A 23,371-nucleotide genomic window follows, 5' to 3' on the forward strand; every position below is an offset into this window, starting at 1 on the left:
TAAAAAGTCCTTCAAGAACTTGGATTGTAGAGCTTGTTGTGATATCCTTCATGAATTCCACACACAACCATCTAGAATGAATATCCACCACCACCATGGCGAAACGCATATCCACCACCATATCAGAATAAGGACCTATAAAGTCCAAACAAATATTACACCACGGTTTGCCTGGGTCAGTGATCTGCCCCATAACACTCTGACTGCCAATCCTCAGCCTTTTTTCACTCTCCTTACAAGCACTGCTCATCCAACCCTGGCCACCAAAACTCTTGCTTAATTCTTCTGATTGTCATACCTTGGCCTAAATGACCCTCATGCGCCACGTTGAAAATGTGTAACCTAAGACCAGAAGGTGGCACAAACCGATCACCCCTCCTGATAACATCCGAACCAGACAGCGACAACTCATCCAAAATCTTCCAAAATGGTCTGATTGACACAGGAACTAAACTCTCATGTGGGGCCCCTTTTTTTATCAAAGAAAAAAGACTTTGTAAAGTGGAATCCTTCCCCATTTCACTCACTCATTGAACCTTGGTGAATACACCCAAAGAACACCCACAAACATCATCCACCAAAGCAACAGCATCCTCATTATACAAATCCTCCAACAAGTTTTGATCCACACTTTCCCAATCCACAGCCAAACGGGATAAACAATCTGCCTGCACATTACGCCAACCATGAATAAACACCACCTCATAGAGAAACTCTTGCAGTCTGGCTGCAAACCTAGCTAAACGTGCAGAACCCTTCCCTGCACCCCCAGCAGATAACATTTTTACCAAAGGTTTTTGGTCAGTTCTTATGACAAATTTCACTCCCCACAAATATATCCTAAAGTGTTCCACACCCCAAGCTGCAGCAAGAGCTTCACGCTCTATCACTGAATAGTTTCTTTCAGCCAATGTAAGCGTTCTAGACGCAAAGGCAATGTTTTTTTCGGTGCCAGCTTGTAACTGAGAAAATACCACACCAATCCCAGTAAGACTAGCGTCTACCGTAATAAACGATTTACAAGTAGGATCAAACGGAGACAAAATTCCCGCATTACAAATTTCATTTTTGATGCGACAGAAGGAATCCACTTGTGCTTGCTCCCAGGTAAACCTAGCACCTTTCCGTAACAAAACCCTTAAAGGTTCAGAAATATCGGCAAAACTTCGAACAAACTTTGAATAGTATTCAACTAAGCCCAAAAATGACCTGAGCTGATCTTTATCTTTAGGGGGCGGAGCATTTTCAATTGCAGCCAACACATTTTTTTGGGGAGAAACACCACCACCAGAAGTGGTGTAACCCAAATATTTAATTTCCTCAACTAAAAATATGCACTTGTCTTTGTTAACAGTCAAACCTGTATTTTCCAATTTCCACAAAACCTGACGTTAGATAGTATTGTGTTCACTCACAGTCTTCCCAGACACCAAAATGTAATCTTGAAAATAGACAACCCCTGCCAAACCCTCAAACATTCGCTGGAATACGCTCGCAGCCGAGGCCAAGCCAAACGGCATGCGGGTAAATTGAAATGTGCCCTCAGTTGTAATAAACGCAGTAAGTGGTTTTGACTTGGGATGCAACCTGATCTGATGGTAAGCACTTCTGAGATCGATTTTCGAGAAGTACTTACCACCACCTACTAACTGCAAAATCTCGTTAATATTGGGCAAAGGAAAAGTGTCCACAATTATATTACGATTAAGTGACCTGAGATCTATGCAAAATCTAAGACGGCCATCCGGTTTAAGCGTCAAAACAACCGGAGAAATCCACGGAGACACTTCCACTGGCTCTATGACCTTATTCTCTAGTAATTCACGGAGCATATCCTTGAGACCTTGTCTAACTGATAAAGGAACCTTTCTAAGCTTGTGTTGTACTGGTGTCGCATTGGATTTCACGATAATTTATGTACATAATTTTTAACACACCCTAACTTATCAGCAAAAACTCCACATGCCTCGTGCAAAATATCACCAATTTGTATGTTATCATCCACCACCATAACACCACTGAGGAACCTTGGGTTAATAATGATGTGTAAATCAAATTGGTGCATCCACTCCAAAATTGGTGGCCCAACTTTGGCAATATACACTTTTCCTTCAATGCTCCTGGAACCAAAGGTAATAGCCCCAAACATGTAGCCAAAAATATCAATAGTTTGTCCCTGATATCCTACTGGACTGATGTCCTTGTCAGATAAGGTAACCCCTTTCCAAAGTTTGATGAACAAGGACTCAGGAATAATAGTAAAGAGTGAACCTGAATCTACCATCAAGAACACTTTCTGGCCACATACTGTGAATTCTACCAAGGGTCTTGTTACCCTACTAGTATTGATGTCACTAATACCAGCAACAAACTCATCATTGTCATGCTGTATGACTAACACTCTATTAGTGCCTTGAGAATGGTCATGAGATTGTAGCACATTAACTTTAGTTTTACCCTTCTCACCTTGCTTGCACATCCTTGAGTAATGACCTTTTTTTCCACATTTCCTACACACTTGTTCGATGGCATAACATTTTTTGAAATCCCCCATATGAAATTGACTGCCACAACGCCAACACTCCTTTCCTTTGGACTTGGAAGAAAAATTCAGGGTAGACTTACTTTTGTTTAAACGTTTTGAAAAAACACTTACATCAGCGCTGTCCTCGGATGTACATAAGTCAACATTACCAATCTGAGAAGAAGAACTTTTATCTCGCCGTTCAAGTTCTTTTATGCATTTTTGAGACTCTTCTATAACCTTAGCCATATCTATAGCATCCTTTAACGAAGGGTCTTTCACCGCCCATAATCTCTCTTGGATCTTCCTATGATGACATTGAACAATAAGTTGGTCACAAAAAAGTTTGTCAGTCATATTACCAAAACGACACTTAATAGATAATTCACGTAACCTTGAAACAAAGTCATCGATGCTTTCATTTTCAGCCTGTGGTGAGTGTAAAGAGGTGTTATGATGTATACCTTTGGTTGTCTCGAGTGGTCTCGTGAGTGTGTGTGTGTATGGTCTGGTGGAGTGTGGCTTGTTCTGTTCATGATGCAATTTAAAGAATGTTAGGCTGACGACACTCGAACAGTGGCAGTTGCACTGGACTGTCGAGGTGGTTGGATGCCAGGTTGCGCTCTTACATTAAACTTACTTCAATCAGCTTCCTGCATTGCTGTTTCAGTGGTGTAGCGGTCTAGTAGCGCAAGCCCCGGAAGTGACTTGGGGAGGATATCCGGCGGCGGCCACATTTGAGCATTGGCGCGTGGATCTCAAGAGCGTCACAAGCCCGATCCGGCGCTCCCGAGAGTACATGGCAAAAAGTGCATATATTGTGGAATAAACCCACCTAATCCACCAGAGAGTGTCCTGGAATTATTTCTAGGGCCAGTGCAGAGTAGCGACGTTATAATGGCGATGAGGATGGGATTACTCACACAGCCCGAACCGACGAGAGCAGCACCAACCAAGGAACATCACCAGGCACTTACTGTGGCACTCGGGAGCGTGGCAGTGACAAGCGGCAATAAAAGGAAGTACGGATGACCCCTCAACAGGCACGGGAGAGCCACTGACCTGCGGCAGGCGTGAGTACAAGCACAGGAGGTACACGGGGGCACTGAGCCTCCCTCGGGAAAGCTGCGCTGGAGCCCCAAAATGGAAGCCACGCGCAGGGGGGAGAACAGACCCAACCAGGGGACACAGAGCCAGGCGAGGTGTTACCAGGCACTTCCACCCCAGAAGAGAGTGACAGGGGAGGAGTCAGTAGCGCCAGAGGTCCTACCATGTGCGCCCAAACCTCAGCGTTAACGAACCCTGTGCCATTCTTATCAAAGATGGGTGAACCAGAGATGCCCTGGGAGGACTGGAAGCAATACTTCCTAAATTACCTCTCAGCATTGGAAGAGGAAGGCGAAAACGAATACACGGAAGCACGGCGCAAGAAGATATTGCTGCACAATTTAGGCCCAGCAGGCCAGAGAGTATATATGAATTTAGTCAAACCAGAGAGGTAGGCCACTGACACGAACGTGTTCCAGCACGCGTTGGAGGTCCTGGATGCCCATTACAGACCAGTGGTCTGCACAGCCATTGATAGGTACAATTTCTTTCAAAGAAAACAGGCCAGAGGGGAAACGGTGGACGATTACGTGGCTGCGTTGCAGAAGTTAGCTATCACATGCAAGTACGGAGTTCTGCAAGAAGAATTGATCCGCGACCAAATAATCATGCAGACCGTCATCACGTCAATCCAGGAAAAACTGTGGGTAAACGGCGACGCACCCCTGAAGGAAGTAATGGCGTTGGTGAAGAAAGCGGAGATGTCCAACAGGTGTGCTGAAGCGGCGAAGCTAGAAAACAGTCAAAGTGCGGCCGTATGCAGAGTAGCAGACAGAAGAGGTACAGAGGCCAAGCAACAATTAGGGCACGCACGTACAAAAGACAGAACCAGAAAGAATACAAGAATCAAGGACAAAGGAATGGGAGCAAGAACTCATGCTACAGGTGCGGGAGTACCACGCACGCAGCAAATGACAGAGATGCCCAGCGTTTGGAGCAAAGTGCTTGTTCTGCGGTCTCGTGGGGCACTACGAGAAAGTGTGCAGGAGGAAACAGTCAAGAAACAAAGTCAAGTACGTGGCGCAAGAGTCGAACCAGGAGAACAAAGACGCGGACGGAAGCGAAGACGACGAGATTCTTATGATAGAAGACCAGATATTAGGGATCGAAAGAGCCACGGACAAGAAACCAAAATGCGAGATGGAAATTGGCGGAGTGCAGACGACTATGATAGCCGATTCAGGATCACCATAAACGATCATCCAGAGGAGCATATGGGAGAGAGAGTTTGCACCCAGAGTCGGACGTCAACTCCTACTGTCAGACATTCACCCCGTAACGTACACCGGGGAACCCATCCCCATGGTGGGGTATTGTCCTTTAACATTTACCTTCAAGGACAGATTGACAGGAGGAAAGTTATATTTCGCTGAGAAGGGGCCCTCCATGTTGGGATGGAAAGATCAAGGAGCCCTCGGGATAAAGCTAAACCCAGGGGGACGCACGCAAGTACTTGTAACGGAGGAAACTGGAATGTACGAAGCGAGGAGCTGGAAGGAGGAATTCCCAGAAGTATTCAAAAGCACCATTGGTCGCCTAACGAAGTTCACGCACAAGATTTGTCTAAAGGAAGGAGCACAACCCAAAAGCCATAAAGTGCGCAACATTCCATTCAGGATCAGGACAGCTGTGCAAGAAGAACTGCAGAGGTTGGAAGAGAACGGAGTGATAGAAGCAATTGACAGCGCAGAGTGGTTGGCGCCGTTGGTGGTGGCGCAGAAGCCGAACGGGAAGGTGAGGTTGTGTGTAGACCTCCGTGAACTCAATAAATGCATAGTAGTGGACAAATTCCCCCTCCCTAAAATAAATGAGATGCTGGCAAAGACCTAGGGAGTGGAATGGTTCTCCACGATTGACCTCACTTCGGCCTACCACCAGATCGAGCTACACCGATCTTGCAACCACTTGACATCATTTATCACGCCTTTCGGGAGTTACAAATTCCTGAGAATGCCGTTCGGCCTGGCCTCTGCAGCGGCAGTGTTCCAAAAATTGATGTATCGACATTTCCACAAGCTGGATGGTATCCAATATTTTCAGGACGACATCTTGGTAATGGGAACATCGCAAGAGGACCATGATAAAAAGTTAAGGGACATGCTCACCACCCTGACGCAAAATGGCCTCACTGCCCAGTGGGAGAAATGTAGATTTGGTGTGAACAAAGTCACATACTTGGGGCATGAGATAAGCTGTCGGGCATTGAACCCAAGGCGACAAATGTAAGTGCCATCAAAGACGCCCCCACTCCACAAAGTAAAGAAGAGATAAGAACATTCCTGGGAATGGCAGAGTTCTACGGAAAGTTTGTCCCACACTTCGCGTATAAAACCCACCACATGCGACAGATACTGAAAGACAAGTCTGCATTCCGATGGGCTGAGGACGAACAGAGGGAGTTCGAGGAGATGAAACGGAGAATCTGTGAAGCAGTGCCCATACACGGGTTCGACCAAGAAGCACCCACAATAGTGACCACAGATGCCAGTAACCGTGGATTGGGTGCCGTGCTCACGCAACTGTCTAAAGAAGGCGCGACCACAACGATTAGTTTCGCATCAAGAGCGTTGGCCCCCAATGAACAAAAGTTCAGCATCGTCGAGAAGGAAATGCTGGCGGCCGTATGGGCAATGGAGAGATTCCGGCAGTTCTTGTGGGGAGGAAGATTCACGTTGCGCACTGACCACAAACCGCTGATAAAAGTGCTTACGTCGAGCGGCCACGAGCGCGCAACCCCAAGAATTGCGAAGATGACATTAAGACTACTTGACTATGTATACGACGTGGAGTACCTGCCTGGACATAAAAACAAAGTGGCTGACTTCTTGAGTTGTGCAGCGGCAAAGGAAAGCGCAGAAGTGCAAGGCAGGAATGAGTGGGAAGATTTCGTAATAGCGACAACAGCTGACCCGAAAAGGCCATAAGCATCCAGGAGTGGGAAGCGGAGTATATCAAAGACGACAAGCTCGACGCCATGAAATCCTATGTGGCTGCAGGGTGGCCAGACAAGAGGATGTTGGACGAGGAACTAAAGCAGCATTGGGAAGTTCGGGAAGAATTATCGATTGGGGACAACCCCTGCCTCCTCTTGAGAGGTGACAAAGTGATAACACCAAAATCCCTGACTGAACGACTATTGGACTTAGGACACGAAGGACACCAAGGCATTGTTAAAACAAAATGGAGGTTGAAGGAAGACTATTGGTGGCCGGGAATGGACAAACAGATCGAAAGGTATGTCAGGACATGCGAACATTGCAGCAGTGCTGACAAAATACAGAGGCTATTATGCCCTCCCCTTGGCATGCATGAATACCCAGAGAATCCGTGGGAGGAGATAGCAATTGACATCCTAGGGCCCGTCCTGGACTTCCAAGGGACGCAGAATTACATCACAGTGCTAATAGACCGATACTCGAAATGGCCCAAAATAAACAGAACGGAAGACACCAAAACTGAGACGGTGCTGGCGTTTCTAACGGACGTTTTCATAAGGGAAGGAATCCCCAAAGGGATACTAAGCGACAATGGACCCCAATTTGCGTCAACCAAATGGGTCATGTTCATGGAACGAAATGCATTGTAGTCAGACACACTCCAGTTTATCACCCGGCATGTAATGGACTGGCCGAGAGATTTAATCGGGTGATCATGGGCTCCATCCAAGCAGCCATCAGTCAAGGGAAAGACTGGGAGAAGGAGCTGAAGAGATTGATATGGGCATACCGCATAACACCGACAGCCACGGGATACAGCCCGTTCAGGATACTGAGAGGGCGTGAGCCGTTCACTAAGGACAATGTAGCGTGGAAGCGCCTGACAGTCCAGAGTCACTGGTCACCGGCTGTGGTCCGCAAGAACCTGGAGAAAGCCCAGCAAATATATACCGAACATTACAATAAAAGACGCGACACCCAAGAAACCAGCCTGGAAAGGGGAGAATGGGTGAGAGTAAAGCAACCCATCCAGAGGAAGAAGGGGGACAGCAAATTCACATCCCCCTCCAAGTCGTGGAACCATACTCCAGGTCTGCGTTACTCAGCGATGGGAAAATATAGTCGCAAGACCGCATGGCGAAATGTAATCGTGTGGAGAACTGGGACGTGGTGCAGGAGAAAGAGAGAAGTACGCCACGGCCAGAAAGAGCAACCAGGAGCCCGACAGGCAGCAGGGAAATGACGGCCCAAAGGGAATCACCACGGATGAGAGAGAGAGAAGAGGTGCAAGGAAAACGGACACCGGTGAGACTGGAGAGAGAAGAGGAGCGAGAAGGAAGGGGCGAAAGTAGTGAAGCTGAGCCCAGTCCAGGAGCTTCGAGACTGTCGCCCACCAATACCCAGAGAGACTTGCAGACTCGGAGGGGTAGAAGGATCCTGCTGCCCAAGAGGTTTGAAGAGTTCAACATGGAGAGCAAGTAAGACTGTGTTATAAAGTATCAAGGGGGGAGATGTGCTGTAGCGGTCTAGTAGCACAAGCCCCGGAAGTGACGTGGGGAGGATATCCGGCGGCGGCCATGTTTGAGTATTGGCACGCGGATCTCAAGAGTGTCACAAGCCCGATCCGGCGCTCCCGAGAGTACATGGCAAAAAGTGCATATATTGTGGAATAAACCCACCTAATCCACCAGAGAGTGTCCTGGCATTATTTCTAGGGCCAGTGCAGAATAGCGACGTTATAGTTTCCTGTACAACCTACCACAACAGCCTCCTGGGGCACTAAGGCAGACGTCCTGTTGGAGGGTCCCCTACGCCCCCCCCCTCCGGGCAGCCTTGGCAATAACGTGAAAATAAAATGTTAATTGAAGCATACACCAATAAAATACCACTAGATGGCACTGTGATAAAAGTTAACGTATTCGGATACTTAATTCGTCTCGACGTGAAGGTAGTTGAAGAAGTTCTTTCTCCAAATGTTCAATCGGTAAAAAAAAAAAAACGCTGAGCTGGTGTGCACACTGTCCAAGAAGAAAGTCTTTTGTTTCTCCAGAAATGTGAGGAAAAGTAAAATGGCCTCAAAGCAGCGCTACGCACACAAACTACGTTGCGTAACGTGACGAGATGGCGACGCTGGAAGAGACAGATGAACTCGACGACGATGAAACTAAGCGTGGAACCTGCGCGTGCCCTGAAGGCGGATAGGTTGGTCCACGCGAATGGCAGAGAATGCGGTTTGAGATATGCGATAGCACGCGCTTGTGAATTTCAAAAGAAGCCAGTCTCCTCTCCTCCATGTAAACAAGAGGCACATAGCTGCCAAGGTTTCAGATTGCTATGTGTGACAGTTTCAGAATTTGAATGTAATTATGAGTGACATTCAACGATTATGAGTGACACTTTCTCGCAAACAAATATCAAGCAACAGAGATGAGGGAAATATATACATTTCAGAAACTACACCCATTTGAATAACGAGAAACTCTTAAGACTGTCTTAAAACTGCTGCAAAGTACCAGAAATGGAAGGGCAGTCCTCCTCTCCTCAACAGGTGCCAAAAGCAATACCACATCCTTCTTTGGCTTTCTCCCATGCACATACTCCTCCAAAACACCAACTCTCCTCCTACAATACGATCTCATACACTAGCATAATCTCCTCTGATCCTACACTTCACACCTGCTCACACCACATTAACGCAGATAATTGACATTGCTCTCTCAGTGTAAAGTTGCCATTAATTAGCAGCAATGTTTCTATGTTTTTATTTAAAGTACTGCCTGCAGCATTTCATAGGTATATACTCCTCCAACTGCAGACATCACTCTATGAGCACAGATTGAGAGCCCCTTTGGACAGCCCCTAACCAACATTCTCGACTACAGGGTTCTGCTAAATTGCCTATCGCCCTAACTGGTGTTGCTCTGGTAGCAGCAGTCGCTGGGCCTCTTTTATCTTTAAGGGTTGACTGCTGTATTAAAGAGTTGATAGTCTGCAGAAGCAGAATCCTCGTTGCATCTGCCAGTACGGGTCATTGAGAAGTCACAGGCTATGGTTTGCTGTGCCTTTTCACGATAGTACAGCACAGCGCTCGCCTGGACGGACATATGTACCGAGACCATTCCCGGAACACACATGGAGCCAGGGCCGGTGAAGAATGCCCAGACCACGGGAATCTTTGCCTGGGGGCCAATAATTGGGAGGCAGTGTGAGCGCGATCTCCTCCACAACAGAGCAGCACGGAGATGGCCCAAAATTGTATTTAAATTGTAGTCTTTGCTTTAGTGCGTTAATAAATAAATCAAGAGTCAGCTGAATAGCCTACCTAGCCCTCTGCAGCACCACCCTGAGTCTGGAGAGCGGAGCTACAGGCTCAGTGTCTGTCAGACAGTACATTTCAAAACTATTAATACCTCATTGAGACACGCAGCAGTCTCCGTGATGACACTTTCAGTTTTTAATGCAAGCTCTCCTTCCGACCAGGTCCGGTCGCAGGGCAGTGGCATGATGAGCACTGTGACCAATTGGGTACAGGTAGCGCTGCGAGTAGTAGTAGACGCTCAAACAAAAGTAACACATTCATAACACCCACCTGCTCGCAATCCGGCCCCGCCCGCCTCAGGAGTAACTTATTTTCCAGGCTTTCTCCCTTCTCAGGAAAAGGACATACTGTTGCAGTCGTGACGCCATGTCACTTGACCCCAGAATCACCGAAGCAACAGCAGTCTAGCGCTCAGCACCCCCAGACTAAATGTAACTCGAGGACAGCACTCTGCAGCAGAGTAGTACAGTGCCAGCCCAGAGTGCATCGGCCTGGGTCAGCCAGGTCAAAGGCCCGATCATGCCATACAAAACACGTACCGCGTGTCTCATCTGCAGTCCGCTCGTCACTCGCTGGTGACCTGCAAAAGTTTCAGGCGGTAATCTCAGCAGCACTCCTTGGGCAAAAAATCATTACACACACTCGTAACTGACGACGAATGAATCTGGGAATGCGGCATGGACATTAGTATGTTGTACATGGCAGAGCGAGTTGACCGGACCTAGCAGCCCCCAAGTCTACTGCAGCAGCGTGAATGCGAGTGCTACCAGCTTTCGCTCAGTCTCGCTGCTAATTAATAGTTTCGAGAGAGTCGGTGTGAGAATGAATACACGGCTCTGTCAACCAGGCACTTACTTATATTTGCAGGCCGCCTCCAGTCCTAGCCGCAACGACTCATCCGGCGGCGGCAAACTGCGCCACCGAGCACGATTATTCAGGCCCTCACAGTCCAGTCGTCGCATTATCATGATGTTGATTACATTTTAAATTTGACCAGTGACTCCAGTCGAGACGCCGGTCCCGCTCTCCCGACTGATCTTGCCGGTTCCAGGACTCTTGAGGTCACATTCACGCGGGGCCACAGCCTGTAATGCAACAACTGCTAAGGTCAGGCCCCGCCCGAATCTCAGTAATTGGGCAGTCAGAGTGACTCAATGTACTACCGCGCAGCCGGCGGGAATTTTAATGCAGGCGGCAGGGCTGAATGTAACATTTGTAGCACACTGACTGAAAGGGGATGTTTACCTGTTTTCTAACTGTGCTGCTGCCGGCCGCAAGTGAAGTCTGCTGCGGGCTTTCACTATCAAAAATGCGTGACAATGCATTTCAGTGCGGTGTTGCGGGAACACCACACTGAAATGCGTTAGCGTCACGCCTAAAGCGTGACACTTGGCAGGCCTGGTACATTTCAAAACTATTAATACCTCATTGAGACACGCAGCAGTCTCCGTGATGACACTTTCAGTTTTTAATGCAAGCTCTCCTTTCCGACCAGGTCCGGTCGCAGGGCAGTGGCATGATGAGCACTGTGACCAATTGGGTACAGGTAGCGCTGCGAGTAGTAGTAGACGCTCAAACAAAAGTAACACATTCATAACACCCACCTGCTCGCAATCCGGCCCCGCCCGCCTCAGGAGTAACTTATTTTCCAGGCTTTCTCCCCTCTCAGGAAAAGGACATACTGTTGCAGTCGTGACGCCATGTCACTTGACCCCAGAATCACCGAAGCAACAGCAGTCTAGCGCTCAGCACCCCCAGACTAAATGTAACTCGAGGACAGCACTCTGCAGCAGAGTAGTACAGTGCCAGCCCAGAGTGCATCGGCCTGGGTCAGCCAGGTCAAAGGCCCGATCATGCCATACAAAACACGTACCGCGTGTCTCATCTGCAGTCCGCTCGTCACTCGCTGGTGACCTGCAAAAGTTTCAGGCGGTAATCTCAGCAGCACTCCTTGGGCAAAAAATCATTACACACACTCGTAACTGACGACGAATGAATCTGGGAATGCGGCATGGACATTAGTATGTTGTACATGGCAGAGCGAGTTGACCGGACCTAGCAGCCCCCAAGTCTACTGCAGCAGCGTGAATGCGAGTGCTACCAGCTTTCGCTCAGTCTCGCTGCTAATTAATAGTTTCGAGAGAGTCGGTGTGAGAATGAATACACGGCTCTGTCAACCAGGCACTTACTTATATTTGCAGGCCGCCTCCAGTCCTAGCCGCAACGACTCATCCGGCGGCGGCAAACCGCGCCACCGAGCACGATTATTCAGGCCCTCACAGTCCAGTCGTCGCATTATCATGATGTTGATTACATTTTAAATTTGACCAGTGACTCCAGTCGAGACGCCGGTCCCGCTCTCCCGACTGATCTTGCCTGTTCCAGGACTCTTGAGGTCACATTCACGCGGGGCCACAGCCTGTAATGCAACAACTGCTAAGGTCAGGCCCCGCCCGGATCTCAGTAATTGGGCAGTCAGAGTGACTCAATGTACTACCGCGCAGCCGGCGGGAATTTTAATGCAGGCGGCAGGGCTGAATGTAACATTTGTTGCACACTGACTGAAAGGGGATGTTTACCTGTTTTCTAACTGTGCTGCTGCCGGTCGCAAGTGAAGTCTGCTGCGGGCTTTCACTATCAAAAATGTGTGACAATGCATTTCAGTGCGGTGTTGCGGGAACACCACACTGAAATGCGTTAGCGTCACGCCTAAAGCGTGACACTTGGCAGGCCTGGAGGCAACGGGTTCCAAGCACCAAAACCGGCAAAGCGGATGGTATCGTTAAGCTGATACGAATTCCTTACAGCTTTCCTGCCTAAAAATTCAAACACAGCTGAAAACCGATGTAAGACAGTCTTATGTTGCTTAGGAGAAACAAGAGTAATTCAATAACTCACTAATTATGAGAAAGTCCATGAGTTATCAAACGCTGTAGGAAGATAGTGATGATAAGCCACTAATTATTTTTTTTAAAGTCCATGGAATATCATCACTAAGGCCTAGGGCCAGCACGGAAATCTCCCAACCTCCAAAGTTTAAAAATAAAGAGGTGAGATGTGCGGTGGTTGCCCTAATGTACAAGCCCAGAAATAAACATTTAAACCACAAATAGGTGGTTAAATATACATGAAGTTGAGCTTTAAGGATTCTAAAGTCAAACTGAAATGTGGTACTCACAATAATGATGAGAAATACCAGTCTTTAGAAAGTTCAGTACAGCAGAGTCATAAACAAAATTGTTTGATGTTGAGATCACAATCTCGCCAGTGTGAAATTCAAGTATAAATGAAGATAAGGAGGCTGCAGAAATTGAAATGCAGCAGTTAAGTTTATTCCAGTAAAGTGATCCCATCCATCCAGCAGAAGTCAGGTGCAACTGACAGCAAACAGCAGAAGCATCACCACACCAGGTTGTATCACCATGGTGCACTTTTAAACATAAGTAATATGTCTGTACTGACTGCAGTAAAGAGACTACATGTGAATTAAGTAACTTAAGGGTATTACACTTCTCCTGCTTCGCATTATAAGGAAAATAAAGACAGATAATGCGTGACTCATTGCCCCTGACTAGGTCAGAAGGTCCTTCCTTTTCGGGAGCAACAGGGCTACACCTCCAGGCAGCAGTGCTTTTCTGAATTGTCGCCCTAGCTGGAACCTGTCATCCTTGCAGTTGGATGTCTTTCAACAAAATCCATTTGTGCTGCAGAGAGCTGGGAGAGGTTTGTAGCATGGTGTGGGATCAGGCATCTTGATCCTCTGCAGATGCAGAACAATATTTCTCATATGCTTCTGTTTGTTTTGTCGATGGCCCAGCAAAGCTTCATAGTGGGCACAGTGAAAGGGTTCATGTCTGCCATTTTGGCCTTTTTCTGATTGCCCAATCAAACTTCTCATTTCAAGTCACCTGTTGTCATGCATTTCCTGAAATGCGTAAATTGCATGTTTCCTCTGTTGGAATGGAATTTTGTCCTCACAATCCTTATGCGTTCACCATTTCAGCCTATGCATAGTTGCTACTCACAGCTTCTAACAATCAAAGAGTTTATCTCGTTGCTGCACCACTGTCTTCCCAGATTGGTGATAAGGACTTGTGCTGCCTTTCTTTAAAAGGTGGTATCACTCTTTCATTTAAAACAATCAATCACTCTATCAGAATCATCCCTCGGAAGAGGAGGAAACCGCTTGATCCAAGAGAGCCTGGAGGTTTTACACTGACCACATGATGAAATTCTGCATGGACCACCTGCCTTTCATGGGGTTAACTGGTACCAATAAAGAAAAAGCTTTACAAAAGAAAATACTGTTGAGGTGGGTCATCCTTTGCATAAACAAATGTCATGCACTGGTTAGAAAAAATTTAAAAAAAACCAGAAGGCCTGTCGGCTCATTCCACCAGGACTAGGCCTGAAACAACGGTGCTGGCAAGGGGAGTGCCGGTCCTGGACATTTTCCAAGCCTCAATATGGGTGTTGGTGCATTCAATTACCATGAATACTATGACTTTTCTCTTCTAGGTATTGCTCTTCTTCAGTTAAAAGCACAAATCAATCAAAAGTAAATGTGCTTTTAATATAGAATGTGTAGTTAGTTAATATTAGTTCTCTGTGTCATGTTAATCAAGTTTGCTTGGATTTATTCACAATATGTCTAAAAGCTGACTGTTCTGTTCTTCACAAATAGTTATTGATTTCTACAGAGTTTCTAGAAGATTGATAACTACATGTCTTGTTTATTGTTATTGAAATGAAAATAGGTAAACAGGCATCAGCCCCTCTCTTTTAATTTGTTATTCTGAGAGTTTCAACAAAGACAAAATAGGGTTATCAAAGACGAGCACAAGAATTAAGGAGCTGGACAGAAACCTTCACACCAGGCAACAACAAGAATTGCATCAAAAATTCTACTGGAAGATACCAGGGAGAAAAGCATTCCGTCTTCGCTTGGTGAGCTTTTCAGCAAAGCTGGCCTTGCACTGTGGTAATAGCAGGAACTCTTGTTATACTTGGCACAAGTCCTGTTGTTCAGCCTGGCATGTGAGTGTGAACCTTCTTTGAAACTCATATGAGGGTTTCTATTTTCTGCTGTGCTAAAATTAACTTAGGACCCGGAAGTAGCAGAGGAAGAGTAAGATTACTACAAGAACTATCCAGCAAATACACTGGGATTTTCCTTGTCATTACTCATTTAGCACACGTTTTTACTGTCATTCTACGTGCCCTTGTTGTGGTTACAGTTCATACTGTGTGCACTAAGACAGGGTTTTAATTTTTAAAATGCATCTCTTAAAATGTAGCTATCATTTCCTAGTGTTCTTGAGTGTGTTCTTCCTTAATGAAAGGGGATTTAAGGTTTCCACTAATTATCTCTGTGAGATTCATCGTTACCTGAAACTCATCCCACTCAAATATTATTCAGTGGCTTTTGGGGCAGTTTAAGGTCAACTGGTGTTCTATCTTTGTGTGGCACACTGATAGAGTCTTTGTACCAGAGGATCTAGAAAGCTGAATTCTATGTTTTAGAGTTATCTAGAAAAAGTAAAACAATCCCAAAGCACACTAATACCTTAACAGCCAGGTCTGCAGAGAAAGACATTTTGTCTGCTCGGCCCGCAAGTCTATTTGGTTTGCGTCCATTCCTCCGACCATCCTCCATCTGTAAGGAACTGCTTGGGTATCTATTTTAAAAATAAGGAATCTGAGGTTAAACCTATGCATCAGATGAACAGGTTACTTACCTTCATTCAAGTGTTTTCTGATGAGTAGTCCACCTAACTGCAGATCCCTTGCCGTTCTTCTGCTTCCTCGTTCTGTAGAGTGGGCAACTGCACATCATCATCACAAAATCCCAAGTTGGACATCAGTACACTGTCATTGGCTATTTTCTGAGTGCTCAGAGGATTTAAAAGAAGGAACTGATATCCGCGCACGTGATTGGAGGCAACATGTGCCTTCTCCCATATCACTTTCATGGCGTTGTGAGGTTGCCGCGGAGTCATACAACACCACATATCAGAGCACAGGAGTAATTTCCAGTGGAATTCTCCCAAAAAATCTTCCAGTGATGGCCCCTGAGATATTTTAAAGATAAAGAAACTGCTCTTAGAGTGTACAGAGCATTACTGAAGGTGTGTATATTTTTTATTACTGATGACTCTGGGTCTACTGATGCACTAAAGGACTTCAGCAGTCAGCTGGTCAGAGATATGAGTGGGGGACTCTATCTTATTTCAAGATTCCAGTATGTATTGGTATTTATATAGTTCAAACCCAAATGCCTGGTAACAGAGCATGGTACATCCATTGGGGAATTACATTTTCATTTCACAATTAAATTAAAAAAATAATAGCACACTTTTCAGTGAAATGTTTAGGGTGTAATACTAACCCAAGATTTCAAATTCCAAAGTCAACAGATAAGCTATTCCACCAGATTCTCCCAAATTGCACCAAGCTGCCTTGAAAGTGCTGCACCAGCAGCTCACTCTCGCAACCACACTGACCAGTAGAGAACTGATCATGTGTGCCTTTCATCATGCACACCCATAGCTGTGGAAAGAGAGGATGTTCAGTATGTTAGCCTTTTCAAATTTACAGTAAATATTATTACTCTAAACAATAAAATGAAAAATGTACTGCATTACTGTTTATATCTTCCAAGATGGCTGTGGCTTAGTTTCAGTACTGGGGGGCGTATTTACAAGCCCCTTGCGCCACCAGTGCATCACTCCCTATGATGCTCTGGTGGCACAGAGTGTAGACCCATATCTACGAGGCAACCAAAGCCACTTTGTATGGCTTTTCATGGCCTTGTACATATCATGTAAGTCAACGCAGCGCAAGACGCCGCATTGCCTTCCACTGCGTCAGGGAGGCATTCCATGGGTGTTGCGGTGGGTGTCTCCACGTTACACTCATCGGTTTTGACACATTCCCAGAATCACAAGGATCTGTCAACACGGGAATGCGTAAAAAATGTACACGTCCCCAGGTGAGGCTTAACAAGGAGAAATGTCTTAATTTCTCCTCAGGTTTTTCCTCTTTCCATGTGTTGGGCATCCTGCAGCACACATGGAAAGAGGAAAGCGCCGCCCTAGATTGTATTTGTGCAGGAAGGTAAACTCATTCCAATAAACATGCTTTCATGAAAAACATTGTTATACTTGACCGTATGTAATCCTATAAACAATATATGTCTGCAAAGTCGTGTATGGGAGTTAGCCCTGTACCTGGCGGGAAGTCTGAGTCACATACAATTAAGCACAGAAGCCATCTTAGAAAGGAACATTTCCCTACTGAAAGCAATTCAAATTGCATAGCAAAATTAATGTTTACTCGAAGTATGTCAATATTGTACATTATCAGGGTTATACTTCAAGTAAACACTAAACAGTCCCGCCAGCTACTATTGCTCCTGAAAACAAATCTCTCTCATGCACTTAGATGAGAGAACATACTAGAAGGCCAAATAATATACCAAATATCCAACAACATGACAATAGGACAGGAATGCCCCTCTTGGCTGACCCAAGATGTGATTGCCACTGTTTGATGAATAGGTCTGACCCAAACAAGCCAATAGCACGTGGACCAATGGCTAAAGAGAACCGATTCAAACGGTGTATTGTCTACACGACATGTAGCAGACAGCTAAAGCTGCCACGTTGTGCTAAAAAAAAGTGTCAATGTAATTTGAAAAGGTATCTGAATTATTCTGGTATGTTGGGTTTGTTGGGCTAAAGTGTATTTGATGTGTTTGTCCATTACCAGTTCAGTGTTACCTGTTGTATGTATGTTCATGTAACTTGAGAGCAGTGCTTTCTCGTATTTGAATGAATATGAGTTTCAAGTTTGTGAATTACAGGTTCTTTGTCTGATCTTTGAGGTTTATGCTTTCTTTGAATGGTGAGTTTAGGTCCAGGACCAGCTGCCTCATCTGAAGGCCATCATCCAATACAGCGATGCGCTGAAGGTGAAGAGACCCAACATCTACACAGTGAGTCATTGAATTGAATTGAATTAGGCTTTTTTATAGCGCGACTGCCACCCTACGGGTATCCTGGCGCTCAGTCATGGCCATGGCCCTTGGGAATGCCTTCCTGTCTCCCACTGACACACAAAGTGAAGTATCTCTGAAAGTACAGCTTTGAGGCCAAAAATGATCCATTGTTCCATTTTAACAAACATGAAATATTTGAGATGGAGCACACAAGTATCAATCACATTTGTCCTTCAACTTGTTCATAAATCAATCTGTGTTGAAGCAAACAAGTCATCCATTTATGTTGATGCAAACAGGCTAACGGCTAACAAAATATTGTGCTAAAAAATATTGAGGCACAAATATATTATGTCAAAAATATCCTTCACATAAATATTGTCATTCTGTACTTAGCGTTGAAATGACACATATATTCTGTCAAAAATAGCGTGGAAAGGAACAGCATCCAAAAAGGATAAGAACATGGATTTTTTTAATCCTGCAAAGTAATATTTTTTAAATATTATTATAGTTACAATAAAATGTAAACTGCAGCTTTAATCAATTATTTATTTTTATATATACATATCTATATATAATCTGCATATGCAATATTAGGTAAACATGTTTTAAATACATTCAAATTAAAATAGTAAATTTAATGTGCACACCAAAAAAGATAACTAATTTTAAATATTACCATTACGTATCTTGTTTAGCCGGGTCTTCTGGCTTAGTGGACTAATGCATGTAGGGGCCAGTGTTCTACTTCATACTCACAGGTTCAAATCCTGGTGGGTCCACCCAGGCCTTCATTCTTCTGAGGTCAAAGAAATAAGTACCATAGAGTTGGGTAACAATAAACATCTGTTATTCAGCACCAATATACCCTTGGGTAAATGTGCGCTTTACAAATACTCAAATTATGTTTACCTTTAAATACAATATTTATATATATTCACTGAAAAAAACAAAGGTATAGGGGCATTATAGTTCAGTTGAGATTTTACAGATACGAAACCATAGAAATTCAGCAGTTATAGTTATAGTTATCTCAAGTAACTTTAACTCATACCTAAGGTAACTATGACTCGCGCCCATGCCATGCACAGTTTTCTCATCAATAATTTCACAGCAAATGTTGCAGTGATATTATCAATGATGTCATAGAAGATATCATGAATGTTGTAAATGACTTATTTGCAGTGCATGGCGAAGGGATGCGTTATAATTACCTTAGGGTACGACTTATAGTTACTTGAGATAACTATAACTGCTGAATTTCTATAATTTTGTGTATGTATAATCTGAACCTAACTATAAAGTCCCTGTAACCTTTGGATTTTTCAGTGATTTGCTAAGATTTTTTATAATGTATTTCCTAACTATAACATCCCTTTAACCTTTGGTTTGCTCACTGAATGTCTATGTTTTTAAAGCTATTTCCTAACTAAAACATCCCTGCAACCTGGGTGTGTGATGTAAACTGTCACCAAATGGATGAAAAGCAGCAGCATACAACTCAACACCAACAAAACAGAAGTACTCATAATGGGGCCACACCCCGATGCCTGGAATGACACCTGGTGGTCCCCCGCCCTCGGAAGCCCATCCACCCCGAAGGACCACGCACGCAACCTTGGAATCATCCTGGACTCCGAGCTCGAAATGGATCGCCAGATCAACTGCATCGCATCCTCCTGCTTCCACACCCTCCACCTCCTACGTAAGACCTTCAAATTAATACCCCTAGAGCACAGAAAGAGCGTCACTCACGTCCTTGTCACAAGCAGACTTGACTACAGCAGCGCACTCTACACCGGAATAAACAAAACCCTCACCCACAAAATATCCAGAACACTGCCGCAAGACTGGTCCTCAACCTGCCAAGACTCTGACATATCTCCCAGCAACTTCGCACACTCTACTGGCTCCCCAACAAGACTATAATCACCTTCAAGATCCTCACCCTTGCATACAAAGCCCTCCACAACACCGTCCCAGCATACCTGATCAGCCAATCCAAATTCCACGCACCCCAAAGGACACTACGATCACCCCAGCTCTCCTACGCCATGGTTCCCCACACCAGAAAAACCAGATCGGAAGGCCGCTCCTTCTCCTTCCTCGCGGCGAGCCTGGAACGCCCTACCGCTCCACCTCAGACAGGCAACATCACTCCCCATTTTCATGAGAAACCTCAAAACGTATGGGTCAGTAGTCACGCTTAACAAATACATGATTGATTGATTGTGTGGGCGTGTAAGTGGTTGGGTGTGAGTGTGTATGTGACTTGCCATGTGGGTATGTGAGTGGGTGTGAGAATGTGTGTGTGTGTGTGTGTGTGTGAGTAGGTGTGTGAGTGGCTGTGTGTGTGTGTGAGTGGTGTGAAAGCTGTGTGGGTCTGTGAGTGTGTGTGTGTGTGTGTATGTATTTGAGGGTCTGTGAGTGGCTGCATGGGTGTGTGAGTGGTTGTGTGGGTGTGTGAATGAGTATGTGAGTTGGTGTGTTGGTCTGTGAGTAGGTGTGAGTAGGTGTGTCGATCTGTGAGTAGGTGTGTCGATCTGTGAGTGAGTGCACCTTTTTTTCTTTAACTGGGGTCTGACCAGCAGATCCCCCAAATCCACCTGAATCCAGAAGGATCCATGGAGGATCATGGGAGAATCTGCTGCTCCTTGAGTGGTGAAAAAAAGGTTTTTGGATAATTTCTTGCCAATAGGACTGCCTCACTTGCCCCTCCATTAGTCCCATGGGGTCAGGGTACCTCTAGCCTGCCCCTTCTATAACTTTTTAATTTCATTTTCCCCGCTAGGAACTGAGTCCCGATTAATGAAATGGCAGCCACAACTTTCCTCTCAGATTGTGGCCAGCCAATCACGGCATTGCTTTTGGTGCGCAAAATTTGTGAATCCAAGGAGGATCTGTGTCCCTATACATACAAATTTGTATTTCAGTTAATATCCCGAAAACTACTCAACTTATTTACACCAAATCACAAATAGGTTGCTTTATGGACCAAGAACTGCCTTTCTAACAAAATTGGTGAAATTCCGTTCAGTGGTTCACCTGTACTCTTGTCTAAAATCCCTATGGGAATCAACATGGGAACCCCATTTTTTTGACTCCCCCCTTTTTATCGGCCCCCATTTGATGAATCACCTTGAAACTTTCCATGCACAACAAGAACCACCGGGGCACTTTTTGGGAAATTTTCGTGAAGACTCATCAGACGGCAGCAAAGAAGTAGCAAGTCAAAAAAATGCTTTTCCTATGGAAAATAGGTCCTAACTATAACTACCTACTGGCGACTGCCAGTAGGTAGTAGGTAACATATATAAATATCCTTTGTATCCTTTGGTGCATTACTTGAAGGACTTTCATAACATACACATTGAGTACATTATTTAGATAAATACATAATACTACAACATATGCAACATCAGACTCATCCCTAAAATTATAAAGAACATCATATATATAAAATTGTCCTAAATAAGCTCACAGTGTCTCCCATTGTTACAAGAATATGTCCATATCTATGAAATGAGATAGCCAATGCATCAGGCACTCTATAAGCAATATTTACACAATTTAGAGCACTTTAAAGAAGCCTTGGTCTAATTTTTTAAAAATGCAAATATTGCTTATTTTGTAACTCAGCATAACTTTGCTCATAGGTCCATAGAAAGCAGCACCAAGTGGTCATGTCATCTAGCTGAAATTCCAATCCAGTATTATACAGGAAAAATTATGTGGGTTTAAATTGCCATATCTCTCAATGTATACTGTTGACATGTGTATTATTTTATTTTACAGCAGATATATGTATTTATGATATACAACACATCTTTTAAATGTTATCAACCTAATATTTATCCTAAGTGTGTATATATGTGATGTGGTCATGGTCTTTCTGCTATGTTTGTTCAAACAATAGTCATGTGCACAGTTTAAATGCCATCGAGAACATCGTAGTGCGTCATGTGATCAAGGCCAGGCTTAGCTGAAACGTGTCAAGGCGTACAGTGGAAAACACAAAAAAATTCATATATTCTTGGCATATATATATATATATATATTCACTGAAAAAACCATAGGTTATAGACCATATATAGTTAGGAATTAGCATTTACAAAACCTTGAAAATTCACTGAAAAAACCATAGGTTATAGACCATATATAGTTAGGAATTAGCATTTAAAAAACCTTATTTTACTCACACAAAACCATTGAAATTCCATATATAGTTAGTTGCACTAACTATATATCGCGCACCCGCAATCCACTGCTGATCATGTCACATATTACATCATTCATGACATGGTCAGTGACATCACTGATGACATCACTGATGACATCACTGATGACAACATCCAGTGACTGTATGTTTCTGTAAAGTTAAAATATGTCTTACATATTGAAGAATGAGTGGATGTATAAGTGTCTGGATGAAGGATTTAGTAGGTGCGTGACTGACTGTATGAGTGAGTGATTAAATGTGTCTCACTGAATGCATGGGTTAGTGACTAAACTGTCTTAATTTGTGCATCATTATGTCTGTTGTGATGTAAACTGCTGCATGTGTTGATCATTAGCTATACGAGAGGCTATATGTGTTATTAATTGGTTGCCCAAGTATTTCTATGGGAGATTGAGTTTGTGTGGGGGTGGCTGGAAGGTGTGTGACTCTGTGCATAGATGTGTGAGCAGTTTATTCACTAGGTGTATGAGTTCAAGAGTGCATGTGGAAACAGCTACATGGGCAGTTGGCTGTGTGCATGAGTGTATTGATGAGTGAATGGATATCTCAATGCTACATGTCATAGTAAGTACATATGTAAAACACAGTACATGTGAGAGTTGGCATATATAAATAACTGTGCATGAGAGCCACTGAATGAGTGAGTGGTTGTATCGATCATTGTGAACTTGTATCAGGGATTGTATAAGAGAGTAAATATGTGTTAGTATATGTTTCAATAAGTAAGGTGTGTATAACTGTATAGTTGAAGAAATGGAGGTGAGATTGTTTCTTTGCATGACTGACTGGGTGTGTGAGTAACTCCATGGATGAGTGGCAGTGTGTGAGTGTCTGTATACACTGAGTGTATCTAAGGTTATATTAGAGTCTGAAGAGGTTTATCGTATTAGCACAAGAATGATGTCAAATGAGACGTCATCAGTGATGTCATCAGTGATGTCATTTAAGATGTCATCAGTGATGTCATCAGTGATGTCACTGACCATGTCATGAATGATGTAATATGTGACATGATCAGCAGTGGATTGCGGGTGGGCGATATATAGTTAGTGCAACTAACTATATATGGAATTTCAATGGTTTTGTTTGAGTAAAATAAGGTTTTTTAAATGCTAATTCCTAACTATATATGGTCTATAACCTATGGTTTTTTCAGTGAATTTTCAAGGTTTTGTAAATGCTAATTCCTAACTATATATGGTCTATAACCTATGGTTTTTTCAGTGAATTTCAATGGTTTTTT

At 44.4% G+C, this 23,371-nt stretch overlaps 1 protein-coding gene across 1 annotated transcript in view; it reads left to right on the forward strand.

Annotated features, from left to right (window-relative positions):
* LOC144817694 (long-chain-fatty-acid--CoA ligase ACSBG2-like) overlaps window positions 1-23,371 on the forward strand; it is a 366,066-nt gene that overhangs the window by 139,715 nt on the left and 202,980 nt on the right. The window contains exon 6 of the mRNA XM_078674443.1: window positions 17,802-17,882. Coding sequence (XP_078530569.1) covers window positions 17,802-17,882 — 81 coding nt within the window. The remainder of the gene's footprint in view (window positions 1-17,801; window positions 17,883-23,371) is intronic.

This window comes from Lissotriton helveticus, chromosome 2_1 (genome assembly GCF_964261635.1).
Source record: "Lissotriton helveticus chromosome 2_1, aLisHel1.1, whole genome shotgun sequence".
Taxonomy (NCBI): Eukaryota; Metazoa; Chordata; class Amphibia; order Caudata; family Salamandridae; genus Lissotriton; species Lissotriton helveticus.